The following is a 22,190-nucleotide window of genomic DNA, read 5'->3' as shown; positions in this document are numbered from 1 at the left end:
TGCAAAATATCCCGATCAGATCAGATCTGCGTCCTACTTTTAGGCTATGAGGGTGTCCCTCATGACTCATGCTCTGGGGTCTTTCCCGGAATGGGAGTGTTGCATTGCATTGGTAGTGGCGACTAAATATGTAAAATCTGGATGAAAGTTCTTTGTAACCTTTACGGAAATAAGAGCACCGAAGAAACTTCTGCTGCCCGTCCTTTACGCGTGTGCACATCCATGTTTCTGCATGACTGTGTTTGTCTTTCCATGTAAGACAATGTGTTCGTGTCCGCGTTAGTGTGTGCGTGCCAGCGACAAAGCGAGGGAGAGCGATAGAGCAACATCAGCAGTGACTGGGGGAAACCGGAGTGTGTGACGACGGTACGGCGGAGAGAGAGAGAGAGAGAGAGAGAGAGAGAGAGAGAGAGAGAGTCGGATGACACGCACATACACACCCTCTCTGCTTCTCACATACGGAGGAGAGGAGGACAGTGAAGAAGACAGAGAGGAGAACGGAGGAGAGGGGGAACGCGCAGAGAAAGAGACCCGGGGAGAAATGCCTGCTGGACGGATGGATTTTATTTTCCCCGAGCTGAACGAGCCTCTGTAAGACAACATGGGCTGCATAGGATCCCGGACAATCAGTAAGGACACGCTTCTTTATATCCCGCCATGTGGCAAGATGGATGGATGCATGCATGTGGAGAATTTAAAAGAAGAGAAATGAGATGAAACAGACACACATGTGTGATTTTCCAGGTTTACTTATCGCTAATTATCCCGCAGGAAGTTGCAGCGCTTCGGTGGTCTTCTGCTCTTTTCGTGCCCATAAAGGTGTCTGTTTTCAGGGTGTAGTGTCTGCACAGTTTACTGTAGGGATTACTATCGCATCTCAGTGCGTGTGCGTGTGTGTGTGTGTGTGTGTGTGTGTGTGTGTGTGTGTGAGGGGAGAGGCAGGACAGACAGGCAGCAGAGATGTGAGCGGAATAAGATGCGCTTTGACGTTTTTCGTCTCCACATGGATGACACTGGGCATGCAGACAGTGTGTGTGTGTGTGTGTGTGTGTGTGTGTGTGTGTGTGTGTGTATGAGAGATGAGAGAGAGAGAGAGACCTCCGCCTTGACACAAGACTAAGGTCATTGCATGCTGGGTGTCTGACAAAATCCCCCTCTCCCCCCTCCTCCCTTCTTCCACTTTCCCCTCTTACTCACCCCTTCTTTTCTTTCCTTCCTTCCATTCTTCCATCCATCCCTCCCTCCCTCCATCCATCCTCTCCTCTTGACTCTCCCTCTTCTGTGCGTCATGCTGCGACGTAATAAATTGAAGACGCAGGCAGTGGATACCGGGTTTCTTTCTCTCTCTCTCTCTCTCTCTCTCTCTCTCTCTCTCTCTCTCTCACACACACACACACACACACACACACACACACACACACACACACACACGGTGAGAGTTATGAACAGGAAGCTCCGAGATTGACTCTTGCAGGATGAGTCAGAACCGGGCTCGGCGCACTCAGGTGTGCGCCTGAACGCTCAGCTCATGTAGGTCATTTCTGTGAAGTCAATGCTACACACACGCGCACACACACCATTGTGAGGACCCCTGTTGACCTTATGCATTGATCTTTCCCTTCCAAAGGTTTAGGCTCTAACAGCCTGGATTCACCTTTTTACATTTTTGCCCAGAAATCACAAGGAAAAAAAGGAAAACCATTTCTTTGCTTAGAGCGCCCCCTACACTATCATTCCAGAGTGCGCTACTCTTCCTTCTTGTTACTTTTAATTTTCTTGCTCCAGTTTCCGATTTTTTGGACTCGTTTGTATCATTGCATCAAAATCATTTGGAATATTATCTCAGTTTCACAGTGTTGGTATCAGATGCTGTTAGCCAGGAATTGTTGGCTTATCGTAAATTAGCAATTTTCCAGTGTTCTTGAAATTAAAACAGCACAAGAGAGAACAAACTTACCCACTTCCTTAGTGACGCTAATGTTTTTTGGGTTCATTGGTACTTGAACCCTATAGATGGTTATGGGCGTGCAGTTAGCTAACTAGAACTTACAGCTATGCCAATGACATAACCTCCTTCTACTGGCTGAAAATGTTTTGGTGGTTTGTAGCCAACGCGACACTATAAGTCTCAGAGTGAATTTCGGCTAAACCTTCAATAATCAAATTTTAAATTCAGTGTTTAAAACGTTAAAAGAAAGCGCTCTTGCTCCTAAGGTCTGGAACTGGTCTACAAAGAGACAAGAGTACAAATGTGCTCATTGTACATTTAAATGTTCAGTGCCAGTTTAAAACTAAATTGTAAGTCAGTCAGGAAGGAGTGCAAGGTGAACATGTTCAGGCAGATACAGGACTTTCAGCACAGCATAGACACGCAGCAGTAGTGTGGTCATTTGTAGTTTAGGAGGTGGTGCTTTCTGTGAAAATTCCCACATGCCAGTGCCACTAAAGTCTCTCTCCACTACAAATACCACAACCCAAGATATCCCAAACTGCTGATAAAGAAACGTGTGGTCACCTCTCTGCATGTGTATTGTCATTTCCCATTATGTGCAGCATCCAGCTGTTGTGTCCTGCCTTCACATGCTCATATGTGATGACACACACATTGTACCAGAGCCATGATCCCCTCCCTCTATCTACACTATCACAGCCTCATCAGCTCCTTTATGAAAACAAATGGAGGGTGCTGGAGGACTTAAATAAAGGAAAATTTGACCTTTGGTTGTCATTGAGCAGAGCCGGTAAAGGATGGCGAGGGACTGGGGCAGGGACTGTAGTGGGTGAGGAATGATAAGGAAGAAGAGCAGAAGCTTGTGGTGTGAAGATCCAAAATAATATCCTGGAGCGTTTATTTGGTCTCATAAGTGGGTGTGTTCCCCTTTGTGGTTAGGTTTTTTTTTTCTTATCTCCTCTGGCTGATTCTCTCTCCCTCCCTTCCTCTTCTTCTCTCTCTATTATTTGCTGTGTCAGAAGTAGATCAAAGCACATTATGCTAGCTATGCGCCGGCCACGTTATCTAACTCCAGTTGATATTTTCATTTTTGGAAATGTGTGCTCCAGACGCTGTGAGGAGTGAGCTGAGAGTGAGGTCTGGAGCTGACTGTCTGCACGCAGGGGAGACAAAGCAATAAAAAGTGGGACTGTTCGCAGAGGATAAATGAGACCAAAAATATCTTAGCAAGGTATCAGAGCTAAACCTACACTGACAATAACAGAGTTTTTAGAAATTTTTGCTTTCACTGTATCTCCACTTTAATGGGATTTAATTTTGTTTCCAACTCTGCAAGTATTAGGTGTCTGTCTCTGAACAGGAACTAGGTTTTGGAAGTCAGTCTAAAACAAAGAGTTAATCTAGGAAAACTACAATGAGACAGACATAAAACAACTTCTGTGGATGAATATTGTGTGACCTTGATCAGGGACACAGTGGCGGCATTGTTGGGACGAGCGCGCTGAAGAACTGAAGGAAAAGGTGGAGGCTCACAGCTGCTGAGTACATCAAAAAGAGAAAGCAAAGCTGCTTCTTTGCAGAATAAAAAACACTGTTATTGTTATTGCACTTCTGTGTCCTTGTCATTGTTTACCAGCGCAGAACAAGCAATAGCTCAGACTTTGACATTTTAATTTCTGCTGCTTCTTAGGTTTGGTCTTACCACCACAGTACCCCTGCACATGTTGGTAGATGTAAAGTTCTACTGGGGCACAATTGGCCATGACTCAGTACGCACAGTTTGCTGCACAGTTACTTAAATATTCAATTCAATTATTTTTTAATGTAGTGCCAAATCAAAACGAGCGTTACCTCAAGGCACTTGAGGCGCTTCACAATCAACAACCCTTTACAAGTAAGCACTTGGTGACAGCAGGAAGGAAAAAAGCCCTTGTAACAGGAAGAAGCCAGGGAGCCAACAAAGAGAAGCTAATAAAGGAGAAATGTGGTTCTTTCTGGTTCCTGTCAGTATTTTTGTTGCATCATTGCCTGATAATAATGAATTACAGTAGTTCACCCTAGAAAATATAAAGTCATTAACTAATTTATTAGGCATTGCTCTTAGTGGGGATGCGTCTCATTGTAGAGATCTTGCGCAAATTCAGTAAGACAGTTTACATCTGGCTTCCTACATACATAAAGCTGAATATCATCTGCACACTCCCCGAGAAAAGCATGTATACTGTAAACAGAACTGGTCCCAGCACAGAACCCTGTGGAACTCCACAGTTAACCTTAGTGTGTGATTTGCACTCCCCAAATCTTTTAGATAAATATGATTCAAAACACTGCAGAACAGTACCTTTAATAACTATGGGATTTGCTAATCTCTCTAATAAGATATTGTGGTCAACACTATTGAATGCTGCACTGCGGTCCTGCAGAAGATGCACAGAAATGAGTCCACTGTCAGATATACAATGAACTCCCCTTCCTTTGCTCACTGTTACTATTCCATTCCATTTATATTCTGAAATCTGCATGCACTACTTTTGAATTAATTATTCAGTTGTACTTTGTCACTCAGAGTAGGGTACAGTTTTTCCCCACTAGACAGATGCCTGAAAAATGTTACACAGGCACCAGTTCATCATCAAACTAGTCATTTTTCTAAGTGCATCACATCATTCAGGAGCTTGCACTATTACTTATAGCAGTAATGGCTTGAAGCGATTGTTTTCTGTTTGACTTTCAGTCTCTTAGAACGTAGTCCACTCTTCTTTACAGCGGTGCTTCGGTTCATCGAGGTGTGTGGACATTCATTTATGAGCTCTTAAGGTCCTGCTACAGCATTTCAATGAGGTTGCAGTCTGGACTTTGACTGGGTCAGCACAACACCTTGATTCTTTACTTTTTCAGCCATTCTGTTGCATATTTTCTGCTTTGCTCGGGATCATTGTGCTGATTTAGTTTCAGCCAAGTTTTAGCTGTCATACAGATGGCCTCACTACTCTGGTACACACAGCAGTTAATGGTTGACTCAGTCACTGTGAGCTGCCCAGGTCCTGTGGCTGCAAAATAAGCACAACTGCTGACAACCTGACATGAGGTGTTTGTGCTGAATTGTGTGTTTTGTTTTTCTCCAGTTGTGGTGCTTTACATTATGACTAAACATCAGCACTTTGGTTCAGTCTCCGTCTGTCCAAAGAGCTTTGTCCCTTTGTCTTGTGCTCTGTTCGGATGTAGCTTTGCAATCCTTAATTGAGCAGCATTGTTGTTATTAGAGATAAGAGGCTTTCTCCTGACAGCCCTTTGAAACAAGCCACATTTTTTCAGTCTTTTTCTAATTGTATGGTCATGAATTTAACTAACTTTAGCCTGTGGAGTGTGAAATGTAGTTCTTGGGTTTTCTACAGTTTCTCTGAGCATTGCATGGTCTGACCTTGGATTGGATTTGCTGGGACGATTGTGGCATTGTGTTATCACACACCTAAATACTCCAGACGAACACGCTGCCAATATGTCTGCTTTTATAGAGGTGCTCACACTCACTGATGATCAGTTAATTTAGTGCATTTAATTAGCAGCACCAGGCTGCTATATACCCTCTTCTTTCCTTTGGAGGCAGTAAGGGTGGACTTAGCTTTCACAGAACTGCACAGAACTCCATGAAAACTGTATTTCTCTGACTGTAAATGTGAACTTTTGCTTATTTTTGATCATTTGAAAGTGCTCTAATTAGTTACCTTCTTAGTAGTTAATGTTATAATGTGGCTGATTAGTTTTTAATGGCAGGAATCTTGCAATGCAACAAGTTAACTTTAAAAAATAAGGTTGCCCAACGATGCTTACCACCTAATATGTATTACAGTGTATAATAATAGTAATAATAATGATGCAGCCCACAGAGGACAACAAAAAAACAACAAAAAAAACAAAAACAAACGATGCATCAAAGCAGGCAAAAACAGTCTTCTAAGAGCCCCATGATGAACACCATCAGGATAGTTTTACTGTCGTATCACATTATTTATTTTCTTTAAAGGATCAGAATGCTTCTAAAAATCAGACTGGAGGGTTGAATGAAAAGTGATGGGACCTAGAAGAGACACGCTGCATGACAGAGCTTGTTAAATCGGTCAGGGTGATTGGACAGCCCTCCCCTCCCTCCAAATTATTGCCTGCAGAATATTTCCTGCTGCGTTACTTGTGAGGAACATCTATTCTTATATTCGGCCTGAGTGAGAGCGGCGGCTGCTAAAAATAGATCCGGGGTAAAAGAGGGAGGTCAATCAGAGACGGAGGGAGGGAGAGGAGGGAAAATGTTACAGTAAATATGGGTCAACAGCTTGCTCTCTGTGTTCCTTTGTGTCACATTCACTTTTCACCCTTGACTCTGAGCTTCTGTCAGGTGATCTGCAGAAAAGAAAATAAGACATGAGGCCGCAGTATCATCGTGCTTAAGCCTTTCATCACTCAGCTGTGTGTTTCCTGCAGAGTGCCATTTAACCAAAGCATCACCGCCTGTCATTACACTCAATTATCCTCCAGCAACACTAGAGCTGATGTTTAACAGTCATCACTCAGACAGCAGGACAGTCACACAGAAAGGCTCTCAGGCATACTGCAGGATCTCTATATCCAAACTCTCCAATCAGGCCCAGAAAGACGTTCTGCAGAAACTCGCACTAATAAAATCGATCTCGCATCAGAGGATCGAGGCGTCGTCTGGCTGATGCGCTTCACATCCATAAATTGTCACCACAGTAGATTTAAGACCACTTTACATGGAAAACTAAATCAAAAGCAGCAAACTGGGTTAGTAGTGTAAGGCTAAATACACTGGTTTAAGGAAATGTTTTACTAAATTTTTAATTTAAGCCTTGAAGAGAGACTTTCAAACCAAGCTTTGCATGGCAGATGATGGAATCAAGGCTGTGGAAAAATCTTTAAAAGGAATAAAAATCACTTTTGTGCTGAGCCCTTATTTTCAGGGATTTTTCCAATGACAAACAAAGTCAGCTAAAAAACTCAATCAACCTCTGTAAGCATTAGACTCTAGTTTAGACCCTAAAATAGCAGTTTGGGGAAAAACAGGAACAATTTTAACACAATGCCTCTCTGTCTTAGATGGAAGAAAACCGATGTAAAGGAAATACAACGTTATCTTTTGTTTGGGCTCCAAATTGCTGAGCCTTCACATTACTGGCGCCCTCCTAAATAAAAAAATTCACTATGCAGAGAAGCTATGAAACACAATCCAAAAGAGAAATTCAAATTAATTAGTATTTCTAACATGTTGCTCTACGTTAATGCCACTACATGCAGCTAAAGTCTAGAAAAGCATCAATATCATGACCTTCTTCAGTCCATGCGTCATATTTTGGACATCCACTCTAGGTTAGGTGCATCTAACAACTGTTCAGCTATTTGTTAATGCAAAGTTAATCACATGACTGAGTGCATTTAGACACACATGGTCAAAATGACCTCTGGGGGTTTAAATTTAGCATCAGGATGGAGAAGACAGGTGATTTCATGTGACATGATTGTTGTTGTCAGGTGGGCTGATCTGACTTTTTCAGAAACTACTGATGTACTGGAATTTTCCCACACAGCCAGCTAGGTTTACAGAGACTAGTCTAAAAAAAGAGAAATTCAGAGGTCAGAGGAAAATGGCCAGTGGTGATAGGAAGTTGAAGTGGTTGCTATAGCAGCAGAAGAGCATATCAGATGCCTCTCCTGTTAACTAAGAACAGGAAACAGAGACTAGAGTTTGAAAAATGTTGCCTGATCTGATTAATCTCAATTTCTGCTGTGATGTTTGAATTTGGCAAGAAAAATGGGTCCATTCTGTCCCATATCAGCGGAGCAGTCTGGTGGTGGAGGTGTAATGGTTTAGAAATACTCTTAAAATAGGTAACAATGGAAGGATTAAAATGTGGTTTCCTTGAAGAGGAGGCGCTTTAAGGTATCTTTAAGGTGCAGTTAAAAGACTTTGTCAATCAGGACATTTGTTCGAGGTAAGAGTTTGATAAACCACTTTCATCACCGCAGCATAACACTGAATAAATGTTTACTCACACGTCTGATTTCCAGCTACAAAGAGCAGCAACTGAGTCGTGGACCCATTTTGGACGGCAAATGCCAGTTTTTGAAGTTGTAAATGGGACTGAGTGTTGGCTGATGCTTTGGCTTGTAGTTTAGGATACATTTACAGCAAATGTGTGGAAGAGAGTTGCCTCTGAGCAGCATCAAATTACTGCTAATGCCTCGAAATTCAAAGTGAAAGTGGCAAAAGCAGACATGTTACGTTCACCTTCTACCTTCCAGAACAGATCAAACATGTTGGTTATTTTTCACCTTTCAATTTGTCCACCATCTGCCATCATGAGAAATGAGCCTGAGCCTTTTTGATGGGAGGAACAGCTCGGAGCGGTTTCTTTCTTGAACCAGCAGCTCTCCACCTAAATCCAGACCAGAGGCTGACAAAAGGCAGAGCAGAACAGAGACTGTTTAAGGCTGGATGCATTTCACTGTTACTGCTTTCTTGTTTACAATAATTGCACTGACAGTGAAGTGCACTTGGAGCTGGATGCAGGAAACTGAATATCACAGGTGCTGGTCACCATCACATTGAGGCAGATCAGCACTTGGCACTTGTTGTTTTGAGCATTGCAAAAATTTCAGATTTTATGTTGGTGCTTTTCTGTCACAGATAAACACTTTGATGTGGCGTGTCAAAGTATCACGTCTAAAAACTCTTTAACTTTTAAAGCCATTCTTCTTTTCACCCGTCCTGCTTTTATCTCACTGCAGTAATTTTTGCTCTTACAAGCAAAAAATGGAAGCATCTGTTTTCTGCTGGAAGCTTTCCTAAACCCACTGAACAATACCTGCACAGACAAAGCAACACTAATTTAGCATTACATTAGTCCCACTGAAAACGCTATGTCAAGATGAACAGAATCAACTTTTGGAGATTTACTTTGCTGGATGATTGAGAATGCATCAAGACATCACCTGTTTTACTTTGTAGCAAATAATCAAACCACAGATATAAGACATTTTTTTTGTTTAATAGCTCAACATTCTGGCTTCAGGAAACATCCAAAAAAATGTAATTATATCAAGTAGAGGGACATATAATATACTGGATCACCTTGTAATATGCAAACTAGTACCAGGACAAAGCTAAATATCCAAAAAGGTTTGCAAATAAAAGAAAGTGTTTGCAGGCCTCAATGAGTGGCTGCACCTGGCTGATTGAAGGAAAGCATGGCCCCAACAAGAGGGCTGCCAGCTGAAACAACTCAAAGGATTATACAAATCTTTCAGGTAGAAAATCCGAGAAAAGATTTCAGTTGTTTCTCATAAGCTTTGCCTAAAATATTCATTGCATGAAAACAAAGTGAGAAGGTTATGAAAGCAAAACACATGGGCAAAGAGTCTGGACATAAAGCCTGAATAAATATGACCTGAAAAATAGACAGCAAAAGAAAATAAACAGCAAAAGAAAAGTGCAGAAACAGGAATCAGAGTTTGTGACAGAACTGCAACAAACTAGCTGAAATTCAGATTCACGGTCAGGAAAGCCAAATTCAAACCAACACTAATAGTTAAACAAAAAAAAATCAAGGTAACAATGAGCTAAAGAGAACCAAAACAAGCTTGTGTGCTGTGTTTGGATGAAAGTGATCTTTAATGATGAAGCACAAATTAGCAACGGGAAATCCATTAATTAAACAGAATTCATTTTGTTTGATGGTTATGATGCCAGGATAACTATTAAAGAAAAAAAAAAATAGCTGTTTTTTTATACAAAGAAAACAGAAGTGAGGTGATTCCACAATTTTGTGAAGGTTTTCAGAAAGCCACATAGGATTCAATCACCTGGGGCATGAAAAATAACAAAACTAAATTTGACGTAAATCTGGCACTAATCCCTTCAAGGTTTTCCCCTTGAGAAGCTCCAGACCACTCCCAGTGCTCCTGTCATTTTTAGATCTGCTCATTTGATTCATGCTGGATCTCCTCCCCTGTCACAACAGTGCCCCTTAAACTGGAACTTAATGGTAGGTAGGAGGACAAAGTTTGGTTGTGAGTCATCTTTGTTTTCGAACGGTGATGAAAGAAAGGTGTCTCTTTGTGTCAGATGTCCCCTCCTCGGGTCTCAGAACAGTTTAGAAATGCTCTGAACCTTTCAAACACATCTCGTGAGTTCGAGGAGGTTGTTAAAAAGTGGCCAAAGGCAGCGTGAAACCTGGGTAAACTAAAGAGAGAGAGGGGCAGAGCCTTAGAAAGTTTTAGGTTTGCATGTTTTCCAATTAACATTTTGATGCAGGATTTTAAAAAAAAAAATGTTAATGGGCAGAACTGGAAATATGTGAAAGGTGTCCTCTGTCAGTGCTGAAATGAAGTGCAGATGCATGCCAGATGATGCACTTCGAGGAGATCTATATAATCCATGGATCTGTGGTTTTCCATTATGGAGTGGCTTTGCAGTTCCCTCATACTTACTGTGAGTGTGAGCTGGTGCATGAAAGTGCCAGAGTTGGCAGCCGTAGTTTGAGGCTGAGACTCCACACACGGCAACACTCTTCCTATCAGCATGCAGTGCCAGCTGGCTTACAGCTCGTGTGTGTGCAGTTAGTACATTTACTGTTTGTACTTCTGTTACTTGGAAGTTAGAAAAAAGGGGGGAAATGATCATAGTCCAATATTTAAAACCCAGCTCAAGTCCAATATCTAATTTCTTTTGTTGATGTTTTTGAACTGCATTGCTCTGAAACTGCTTTACCTGCTTTGGTCATTCAGTCAGACTTAACAAAGGGAGCAAGAATCAGTTAAATTAGGTTCGATTTGGGACCCCATTAACTACTCCACTGTCTGGAGCCAATAGCCTCCATCCGGGCCAAGATTTTATCACTGTCATTGTTTCCAAAAGTGGATCGTTTTCAAAATGCTAATTATAAAAGCTAAACTGTAGCTAAAGGTTATCAGATGTTTTTTCTTTGTTGGCAGCTTGTTTTTACATTATGAGGCTAATAACAAAAAAGAGACTCGTGTTAGCGGCCCGTAAAACAGTAGGATGAAGACTCTGGTTGTGCAGGGCTGGACAGTACGGGATTTCATTCACATTTGACTAAAAGCAGATGCATGCACACTATAAAATGTGGAGGTGGTACCATGACTGCGAACACAGTCAAAGATGATGTTTTTAAGAGTCAGCAACAGAAGCGCAAGTTACCGTGAAAGCTTTGTGAGTAAAAAGCCAATAAGAGTCCTTTATGACACAACCACATCAGCAAGCACAAAGGTAAAGAAGAGTCTTCTTAGCTGCTGCTGTGCATTGCCGGTTTGCTCAGATTAAAGCGTGTTTAATATCTTTAAGTTTCATAGATTTCTTGTAGACTTTGATGCACCCGTCCTCTCTCTCTTTTTCTCTCTAGCAGTGAGACCAGCAGCATGCAGGGGTGAGCCTAAAGGAGGGCACAAGGAGGCTGCACTACATTTATTTCAAAGCTTTAGTTGTTTTTAATTTGCATATTTAGACTATTGGTATACAATTTAAATCTAATTATATAAATTATAATTATATTTTATAATTGCAAACCAGGCCTGCAGTGGTTTTTCAGATTCTTCATTCCATAAAATTCCATAGGAAAGTTTTTTTAAAGACTGTTAAGTTGGCAACGTACGCTGAACGTGAGATAAACACAGAAGTTGTCAGAGGGGGATGACAAATACCAAAATCAAAAGAACTGGGAACTTTATAATAAATGTTTTCTTTTTCTTTTTAAACATATAGATGCTAATAATCGGTGCATGTGTAACGATGTCTGTGCAAAGTTTAGTTCAGTTTGAGGAGATACAGGTTGACGTATATACAAACATTCTCTCATTGTAGAAAGATGAAGCCACCAATCAGTGGATAAGTTAATTAAAACTAACTTCTATAAGGCCAAACTTGGAATCTCTCTCTCTTTTTCTTTGCACGTGGACTTTTTATCAGCCTGTCAAACGTGATTGGTCAACAGAACTCAGGAGTAGACGACAAAGGGTACGCTGGCTTTCATATTCATATCCACAATTAGTTCACAGAGATCAGCATTATTAGTAAGGAGTTCAATTCATTAGAAAGACTCCACTTTGCACACTTTTAATGAGCAGAGCTGTGGAAACAAAAATGTGGAGATTTCAGAGACCGAGTCACCTCTGAGTGAGCATCATGAATATTTTGCTCACGTTTCCACTGTGAAGCCCTTAATTAACAGATTTTACTGCTTCAGCATGGCCACGATGGAGCATTGGTCGGCTCAGTGAGCAGCAACATTGTAGTGTTACTGAGGTTTGCTGCGGAATTAGAAACATTTAATGGCATGTCGGTCTGGAAATTTGATAACTACCGTGGCAATCAGGGACCGCACCTCTCTGCAAAGGCCGCTGTCTTGTTTTGCAGTTGTAAAGAAAGGATCCTTCGACTCTGAAGTTCAAAGGGTTCTTCTGTTGTCTGCGGGCCTCTTCTCCACAAAGTTTCATGAAGTGTAGCTTGATGATTTGTGTGCAGTGATCATATAACAGATTTACCGTCACATTTCCATTGTGTATATCAATATTACAGGAACATTAATCCTGGAATCTATACATTTACAGTCTTCTGTTTGTCCACGCTGGTGCAACCTGAGATGTTATGTGATCCGTTGCTCTGCTTTCGTTTCTTTGTTTCATCTGGCAGCAAACAACGACAGAGGAAGACGCTCTGACCGAGAGTAGAGAGCAGACTCGGTGTTTGGCAGACAGCAGCTCGATTTCCACATAAATACACCCAGGTTGGATAATGCAAGTGGCATCTGATGTGACACTTGGCCTGTGCGGTCATCTGTGAATGCAGTGGGATCACAGTGGAGTCCTGCTGGTTTTATTTTTAGCTAAATCGATTCAGGCCACTAATGGAAAACGAAGGTGATGCCTTTTTCTGACTCGCCCGTTTCTCAGTTTTCTCAACTAAATCTGCATCACAGTGGCTACATTCCTGCTCCCGGTCCTCAACATGGAAGCCTGAAGCTGCCATGCCAGATGAATTTTAGATGTGACGAGCAGCTTGGAAAGGAACTAAAAGCAACTTATAAATGGCATCCAGAGACAACAGCTTGAATTTCAATGCCAAAAAAGGTGACGTCAGTAGACTGCGCACCACTCACGTTCACGGCCCCCCTTGTCGCTGCAGTTTTATGCACATTAAAGGAGTCAGTTTGACCTGCATTGAGAAAATATTTAATTTTACTGCAGTAGAAACGTGATTAAAGCTCAAATTATGTAATTTAAACATAATTTATACATATCACAGAGATCCCAGCACACATGTAAAGGAGAGATCAGATTTACAGACTGCAGACTTCAGCAGCCAAAAGCGTCCTCAGACATTTCTTAATTAATTGCATCAACCCACTTACCCCTCGCCAAGGTCACAGGTTTAGGCTGGAGTCTGTCCCAGCACACATTGTCCTTTTATGCAAAAAACACCATCAAGAAAAGCACTAAAGCTTATCTGTTGGCTCTCCACATACTTTGATAGCACGGAGTGTCTCCCTTGGTCATATTGTCTGGCCTGTTTATCACTTATAGGTTCAGAAGGTTATTTAGAGGAAGTACAAACTGTTAGAAGATTTCTGTAGGTCTGTCACGTCTGCTGTGTGGCTGGTAGAAAGGACCCCAAACGCAGACTCGCAGAGGCAAAGATGAACTTAAAAAAACTCAGCTGGTTTATTGCTGGTAGTTAGGAATACAAGATAAACTGGAACACAGGTACCCTAACAAGGTCTGCTAATCATATTGGCTGCCCTGTTTCCAGATCCAGACTGTCATTCCTCTTTTTGGTGTGTTTTCTGTCTGCCTCCGCTCTTTATTACGCTGCAACTTCCACAATCACCTGTTTTTATTTTTTTCTTTGAATTATACTCAAACTTTAATGAAGTCTCCTATAAAAAGGATATTTTTAAGTTCTGTAAATATGCAGTGCTTGTTGAGTTGGTGAGTAAATGTCTTTAATTAGTCAGACTCGAGTATTAATCAACATAAACCCAGAACTGTGTGGAAAATGTAATGCAGAAATTAAGTAATCAGATATTGTTCAAACTTTAAGAATGATTGGAAACAAGAACAAGGACATGTGTTTTGTGCCACACAACAGCACAATAGTGCATCTTTGTTAACTTTGTGTTAACATCCCCAGATGGTACAGATGTGAACACTAGTGACCTGGGAAGTAATTGTGTTTCACTGCATGAAAGCATGTTGCATTGTGTAACGGTGACTTCAGATTCTGGCTCAAACGTGAATGGTTGACCTCTGGGATTTGCTGGCAGCTAACCCGTCACAGCAGAGTGGGCTTTTTGGAAGTGGGGCACTAAAGTCACAAGGGGTGAAGAGAGGTGATGCGCAAAGGCAAACGTGATGTGTTTTGTGGACATTAAACCTTCCATTGGACCCTGAAAATAAAATTATGAACCTGTGAATGAACACAAAGAGGTCTTTAAACTGTCAAACACTCCCTTGTGTTTGTTCTTCTGTCAGGTGTGTTTGAGGTATCACCTTACACAGGAAAGCCCTCATCCCTCCCTACACTAAAAATATTGACTTTTTGATACCACTGTTGACAGACGGACTGACGAATGCTCTGTGCACTAAGCAGTGTGTGTGTGTGTGCATAGAAAAACACAAATGCACACATTTGATGGATTGTGTGATCTTGCTGCCGAGTCAAAGGGTGACAGATACATGGAATGAGGTGACCAGTCAATAATGTGATTGACGGATTTCCCAGGATCATCTGAGCTGTAAGGCAGAGAGAGAAAGAGAAATACATCCTGAAATCCGGACAACGTTTAGATCACATTATCTACATCTGATCTAAGTTATAGTGTGACTAGATCTGCTGGTATAACCGTTTCAGCTTCCTACTGAGGTAATTCCTCAGGAAAAGAGAAAAAAGATTACGTTTTCCAATAAAGGATAAACAAAGAACACATTTCAACACTCCGTGCAGGCACAGATGCTTAGATTGCAAGCAGGGCCTCACAGTGAGGTAGGTGATCAGACACAGGTGTAGCACAAAAACAATGGGTTTCAGGGTGAACATTATGTAGGGTGATAGCCCCACATTTTAAGTTTCAGCTCATCCAAGCCATGTGGACAGTTGTAGAGCGTGGCAGTTCAGTTTATATGGTGGGGAAGCCATTTCTTTACAAACCTGGCTTTGTAGACATGGAAGTTGAAATAGGAAAGAACTTTCCAGGGTTTTTTCTTCACAGAGAAATTTCATGGAGAGTCAGGGTGAAATGTCCATGTATTTTGAAGTAACAACCACATCTCCAGTTCAGGTCTGCAGGAGGGTGTTGAACCTACTCCGACTGACATTGGGTGAGAGGGGGTGTACGTCACAGGGCCAAAGATTCACATCTACGACCAACGAGCACTCTGGGTGAACCCACGCAGGCTCAGGAAGAACAGCTGCATCCTTAAAGGTTTTTGATTATGGGGATATTATTTGCATGCATGCCTCTTCCACACTTTGTTGTCTAGACTCTTTCTGCTGCAGCTCTTTACATCACTGCGTACTTTGCAATCTGGTTTCTTGACCTTCATTAAGTCTAAGGAGATACCAGGACGGGTATATTTTAATGCACAAAGTCATACTGAGCAAGCTCCCTACATCTCTGTTAACACTTATAGACAACTGGCATGATTTGCAGTCTTCTTGATGATTCTGTTTTTGGGTATGCAGGATTTTTTCTGAACTTTGTAGAACAGAATTCTCATGAAATAAGATTCAGAGAAGAGCACATGAGGCGCTCACGTGTAATCGGTGCATTGTAATGCAAACTCTGCACGGATGAGTCGGCACATTCACTAAAAACTAGCAGGCATGCAGAAATCTGCACAGATCCTCAGGCTCAATGTCTGATGACAACATTTTTGTCACTCTGACCTGAGTGTACCCTAGTGGCCTATTGTGTTACGTACGGTTAAATAAAGGTTAAATAAAATAAAACCTTCTTGCTGAGAGCCACCACAGCACAAACCCTAGCTGTGAATTAATTTAGTCAAACACTGTTCATTAGATGGTGAGTATGAAGTTACTCTTATCATCTTGCTGATGTGTGTAGCCATCTGCCAAAAAGAAATTTCCAATTTAGGAAAAAAAACTCCTGCTTTCCTTGAAATGGCACCATTAAATCTGGGAACACAAACAACCAACACAACTAAAACAAGTTCCCTGAGTTCTCTTTGTTACAGTTAACACCAGAAAGCACGTCTTTGTTTCATAAAACCTCCCAAACTGCTCAGGCACCGGCCTGGACCTTGAATTGCCTTAAACTGCTTTCTTGGATAAATTTGAGATGCTAGTTTTAAGAGTTTAAGGAAAAGTGGGCTCAACTTATGAAGACAAATTTACTCTAAGTTCATTCTTGTGTGTGAAATTGTCTTTAGTGGCTAAGAAGATTGTAAAAGATAAAATTGGATTGCGCTCTTGTAACTGGACGCACACTTGTGTGTTACTCACTGTGACGACATCACTGAGCATCTCACACAGAATAATTTAAAAGCTCCAAGAGGACAGAGACCTACAATGACCTGAGATTATCACGCAAGCCTTTAAAACGAGTCTCTGGCTGTAAAAACAAGGCTGCTGTCAAACACAATAACTGATCAGCTGCAGATTTATGCAGTCTACGTTTCAAGCGAGCACTGCTTACAGCAGCTGGGACACCGTTGAAATCTCATGAGGATAAAGCAATCGAAATCAAGCAAAAACATCTCAGAAGTAATAAAAGAAGAAATAAATATTTTACAGTCTACAAGTGCAGAATCCACAACCCTTAAAAGAGACCAGAGAGCTCAGTTTAAAGCATACTCCTCACACCAAGGTGTGTCCAGTACAGGTGATGCACAGGTGGCTGTCCAGGTTCTCAGTCATCGAGGTCATGGTAGTCTTAAGAACTTGAAATGGAGGCAAATAAACCAAGGTGTGAATTAAGTCATGGATCATTGCTGTCACAGAGGTGGTGGACTGCAACACTATCTATCATATATGGTCTTCCCAGGTGATTCATAATCTGCGTTTTCTCTAATGACCAGCAGGGGCTGACTCTACCGGACCCAGTCAGTGTTCAGGGGGATCATAAACCTGGCTATGCTTTACCTTGACTGACATGTTGGTAGCCTATGAACATGCAACGTCTCTCAGTTTCTTTCTATTGTTGTAGGCCCAAGACACTCTCTTCTTAATCTCAATAGTTTTGCACTCTGGAAGAAAATGAACAAGAAATAAACAAAAACTAACCAAATCTTTAGATTTTTAGGACTCATTTTGGCAACATAGATACAGTAGCACTGTTATTAATGTGATTTATTGTCTGTTCATGCAGTAAAAACGATGGATGTAGTTTCCAGGTCAGAAAAGGAAGCCAATGTGGAAATACCTTAAACCTAAATTCTTTTAAAGCCCAGCAGGGGGCGCCTCCTGTGACCGCTACTTCCACTCCTGTAGACGTCTACGGGGAAAACATAGACTTTCCTGATGAGCGCGTTTATTTAGGTTGATAGTGAATAACATTAGGTACATTTTGTAGATTTTATTTATCCATGATACACTCTCGGCTAAGAACGTGTGATTGGAAAGCTGTTAATAAGCATGTATCCCACGTGTTACTCGTCACATCTAGTTTAATAAAAAGAGAGAAGGTAATGGTGAGAATTATCAAGGCTTCATAACTTCACTAACCAATGGGTGACATCACAGTGACTATGTCCGTCCTGTACCATCTGTGGATAACACACCTGCATCTGTTACCTGCACGCCCTTGTATCATGGATGACCTTCTAGGTTATTATATTTTATCACCAGCTTTAAATAAAGATGAGATGTTTATGTATTTTTTCCAAGCGCTTGCATGGAGAAAATGTAAATAAAAAAAAAGACCACAAAAAATATTTATGTCAAATGTTTAAATCAGATATCGACGAAATAATTTTAGTACTAAATGAAATGGAATGTTTTTTTGTCAGTCATAAATACATGAAACAAGTACAACTAATGCGTTTTAAATGTACAGAAAATAACCACTGGCTGTTTTTAATACACGACGTTATATTTACTACATGTAAGGTGAGGTTTGTGAGGTTTGTCCTTATGAGAGGCATCATGGAAACCTCCAGGTCCTCTGGGAATTTGGGGTGGCCCAGACGTCTAATGAAATACTAAACATGCACGCACGCACACACGGAGTCAGACAGAAGAATGAACGGATGGATGGATGAAGATATTACCCCGACCGACGAGCTGTAGTGAGCAGGACTCCCTCAGTGTTTGGTGTCGGCTCAGAGCGTCCGCCACTGAAGCGGAGGTGAGTCAGACTCCAGACTTCACTTCGGATCATTGTCACAGTCCGTGTGTCACCTCACACACACACACACACACACACACACACACACACACACACACACACACACACACACACACACACACACACACACACACACACACACACACAATACCCAGAGCGATAGCAGGAGACAGGCGATGGTCTGCCAGAGAGAGCTGTCAGGACCTATTGTTGCCCGGTCTCACAATACCTACCTTCCTTAGACAGATTGTGTATGTGTGTGTGCTAGAGTCTGTGCTTGTGTGTATTTGTGTTCAAGTGTAGTGTCCTCTTTTCTGCCCGGTTGGTCACCTTCACATTACTCTTACCTTTTTGTTCCCTTTCTGCCTTCTCTCCCACCCCTGACTTCCTGGTGACACTTAAGCCTGACCTTCCCTTGTTCTTCCTCCTTTTCTTTCTATTTTCCATAAATTACAGCGATTCCTTCTCTTTACTCTCTCTCATTCCACTTTAGGGATATTAGACCGATAGCTTCTGTGATTACATCAAGATTCAATGTTGCCTTTATTGTTCCAAGAGCACATTTCAGATTTCACACTTGCCAAGCCTTGCTTCCCTCCTTTCTTGCTTTCTATACTTAGATATGTAAAAACTCAATTCTATATTGGCTATTTGGGTACTTACTAGCACCATGGGCTAACTCTCATGTCACGCGGTATGCTGTCACAGTGATTTTAATCGTCTTGTGCTTGTTTGTTTTCACTGGGCCTGAAGCACTGCTGCTGTACAGATTGAGAAGAATGCTTTTAGTCTTAAAAGTCAGTATGTTGGCATTCCTACAGTCAATGTTAACCTAAGACGACATTAGATACAAGACAATATATTCTTCCCATCTCCCATGGGTATCAGTCAGAGTGGAGGCAATGTCAGACTGAGGAAGGAAACTCTGTGTATGAGTTGACAACTTTGCCTAATATCAGGCTCAAGGGGCATCCTCAGGAGGAGACTGCGAGACTAGAAAACATCATGAAGTGAATGGATACCAAATTAAATTTATCTGACCTTTGTGACAAGTTATTAGAGAGACGGCTAACGGGCATGAAGAAAATCCTTGACATAACACAGAAATAAATACATCAGAGAGTTCATCCACACAACCAAGTGTCCTCTAATGGCCAGTTGGAAGCTACAAGGTTAAACCTGTTAAGTGACCTGTTTTATGTGTGGGTGATGCCGTGTGTGCATCCAAGTTCAAAAACATTTCTATGTGCAGGTAAGAAACACACACAGTCCTTGCACAGTAAAGCTGCTGTGCTTCACCTGTTAAGTGACAAGCGTGTGTAAGCTGAGGTGATAGGCTTATAAAATGCACCCTCCATGGTTTGTTGGTCTAATTAAAGAGTCATTTATATCATAAACTTTTGCAAAGTGTTGGCCTTTTAGAGACTATTGAGAAAATCCTCCGTTAAGTGATCTTTGTGTTTATTGTAACGTCTCCCGGGCTGTGCCGTGAAGTCCTACATCAGCCCTCCCTGCTCCCACGCTTTCCTCTCCCACCTGTGTCCCTGTGGTGCAATTTAGCTTCATTAGTCCTCATGGAGCAGTTAAACCACTTTGTAGCATAAATCCACCCCTTCACTCTCTTCATCTTCTCCTCCCTCGGTGGTTTTTCACCATCTCAGTTTTTTTCTTCTTTTAAATGGTGACGTTAAAGCTGCACTCATTGATTTTTATACACAAAGACAACCCTAAAGGACAGCAAGAACAGTATACAGTGTTTTTTCTCTAACTGATACTGGAAAAACAGAAACAATGCTGAGTTTAGTTCCATATCTTTGCTTTTAGGGGCTCTTTATAGCAAAGACTGGGCAACAGAATATGTTATGTACTACATCACATTTCAGTGGGGTATGTCAGAAGTGTGGGCTCATCTGGGATTTGAACCCAGGACCTCTCGAACCCTAGGTTTAAAAACACTCCTAGACCAACAAGCCCATGTGCCCACAGGGGTTCTTGGTGTCTGTTCACAGTTATGTTCTATGAAGTTGCTGTTTGAGCACCATGATGCTTCCAGAGTAGCAAAACGGTTAATGGAAAACCATCAGTCTAAGAGTCTGTGTTGTTTCCAGCCTTGAGACTAAGTACCTTTGTGCTATCAAAAGAAAACCGAGTGATATTGAATGACTTTGTCATTTGTACTCTAGACAGGAAACATAAATCTCAGCGTTTGCAGATGAAACTACTGAGGTTGTAAGTTGTCACGCACAGTAAAGAGGTGAAATAGGTTGCGTTGCTTTAGTTTTGGTTGTCTGCTGTTGTTGGTTACGTGTTGATCAATAATGATGGACATATTCTGGTTCACTGCTGAGCAGAAAACACACTGACACTCAAAGATGTGCCATCAATGTTCAAATGTGCCAACACACACACTGTATTAGGACATGACATTGATGTATGTCCCAATCAAGCAGCATGCTGTTTGAATGGTACTGAAAGTTCTTTGGAGCAGAAAGAGATTGAGTGCTCAAATCATCCATAGCACAAAGTCTTCAAACTCCCCCTTTCTGACGTAACACACTGTTTTTGTTCTGACAGTAACGTTAATAAACCTGATTTCTTTCTCTGTTCTTGTGTTCAGGATTGCATAGAGGGGGGATTCAGCAGCCTATGTGCTAAAGCTAGATCACTGGTGCCTTTGACACAGAGATCGAACATCTCTTTATTTGGTTCTCCACTCTTTGTTTACACTGACCATAATCCTTTTGTGTTTCACTGTTGCACATAACAGAAATCAGAGGTTATTGTGGAGGGCTAACATTATCTTGCACATCATCCATCATCACAAAAAGGTCAGAGAAGCCTTGTACCAACTAGATGTGACACCATTAAGAAATCTTTGTTCCTCAATCTATTGTTGAGCTATGTTTATGGTGAGGCAGGACTCATTATTGTGCTGAAAGAGGGCACTGGCATCATATTATTGGAACGAAAGGGTCTATGTGGGCTGCACCAATGTTTAGATAGCTGGCAGATTAGAGATGGACCGATCCGATATTACGTATCGGTATCGGTCCGATACTGACCTAAATTACTGGATCGGATATCGGAGAAAAATAAAAAATGTAATCCGATCCATTAAATATCACGAAAGCACCTCACAAAACTTGCAACACGCCGTAACTCGCCTCAGAACGTCGGAGCAGTATGCATCACGTGATAGAGCGGCTGTGGCATGCGGGACCTGTCGGTGGTCTGGATAGCATTTGGAGCTTCGCTAGCAACCCGGCATTTCATCTCCGACAAAGTTATCCCCGAGAGAAGTAAAGCAAGTGTGTAAGTCCATCTCTGAATGTTTGTAAAGCATTCCCACGTTAAGCTTAACGAGCGACTGCCTCTCGCTCTCCGGCTGCTACTTCAATCGTGAAACTGCTAATGATCAGCTGATCGGCTTTTCTGTCCTGAGTCTCTCTTGTTTGTTTTTGGTCCACTTTGCGCCAGAAAGAGCAAACCAGCGGCTGAACAACAGCAGCACGTTTAAGCTTGATAAGCTGTTGTTAGAATTTATTTAATATTACTTTCTACACCAGGATCTTTTTCTAAGTAGCTGATGGCTGGTAACTGTGCAGGGGCGGATCTAGCAAAGTTTAGCCAGGGGGGCCGATAGGGCATTAACTGGGAAAAGGGGGCACAAAGACATACTTTTCTTTCTTATTCTCATTTACAATGTCTAGCTTTTAATAAATAATTATCTGACACCCAAAGTTTTAATTTGATGTAAAATGAATAGAAGTCAATTACTGTACATAGTGACTATTAAGTCTAATATATACCCTAGTAAGCTATAGTACATTTTCCTTTGGGAAGGTACCATC

The 22,190-nt window shown here is 41.6% G+C and overlaps 1 protein-coding gene across 5 annotated transcripts in view; it reads left to right on the top strand.

Moving 5' to 3' along the window:
- Positions 1 to 392: 392 nt before the first annotated feature.
- LOC309698115 (uncharacterized protein) overlaps positions 393 to 22,190 on the top strand; it is a 75,441-nt gene continuing 53,643 nt past the window's right edge. For 4 of the 5 annotated variants that reach the window (XM_082520422.1, XM_082520423.1, XM_082520421.1 and 1 more), the window contains exon 1: positions 393 to 629. In XM_082520422.1, the coding sequence (XP_082376548.1) occupies positions 602 to 629 (28 nt within the window). In that variant the 5' untranslated portion in view covers positions 393 to 601. Of the gene's footprint in view, positions 630 to 15,263; positions 15,457 to 22,190 lie in introns of those variants that run through there. The other variant, XM_082520424.1, reaches the window with a different exon arrangement.

The sequence above is a fragment of the Aulonocara stuartgranti genome, assembly GCF_965226115.1.
Source record: "Aulonocara stuartgranti genome assembly, chromosome: 22".
NCBI classification, from domain to species: Eukaryota; Metazoa; Chordata; class Actinopteri; order Cichliformes; family Cichlidae; genus Aulonocara; species Aulonocara stuartgranti.
Note: the sequence above shows the minus strand (reverse complement) of the source record. Positions and strands in the feature narration are given on the sequence as shown.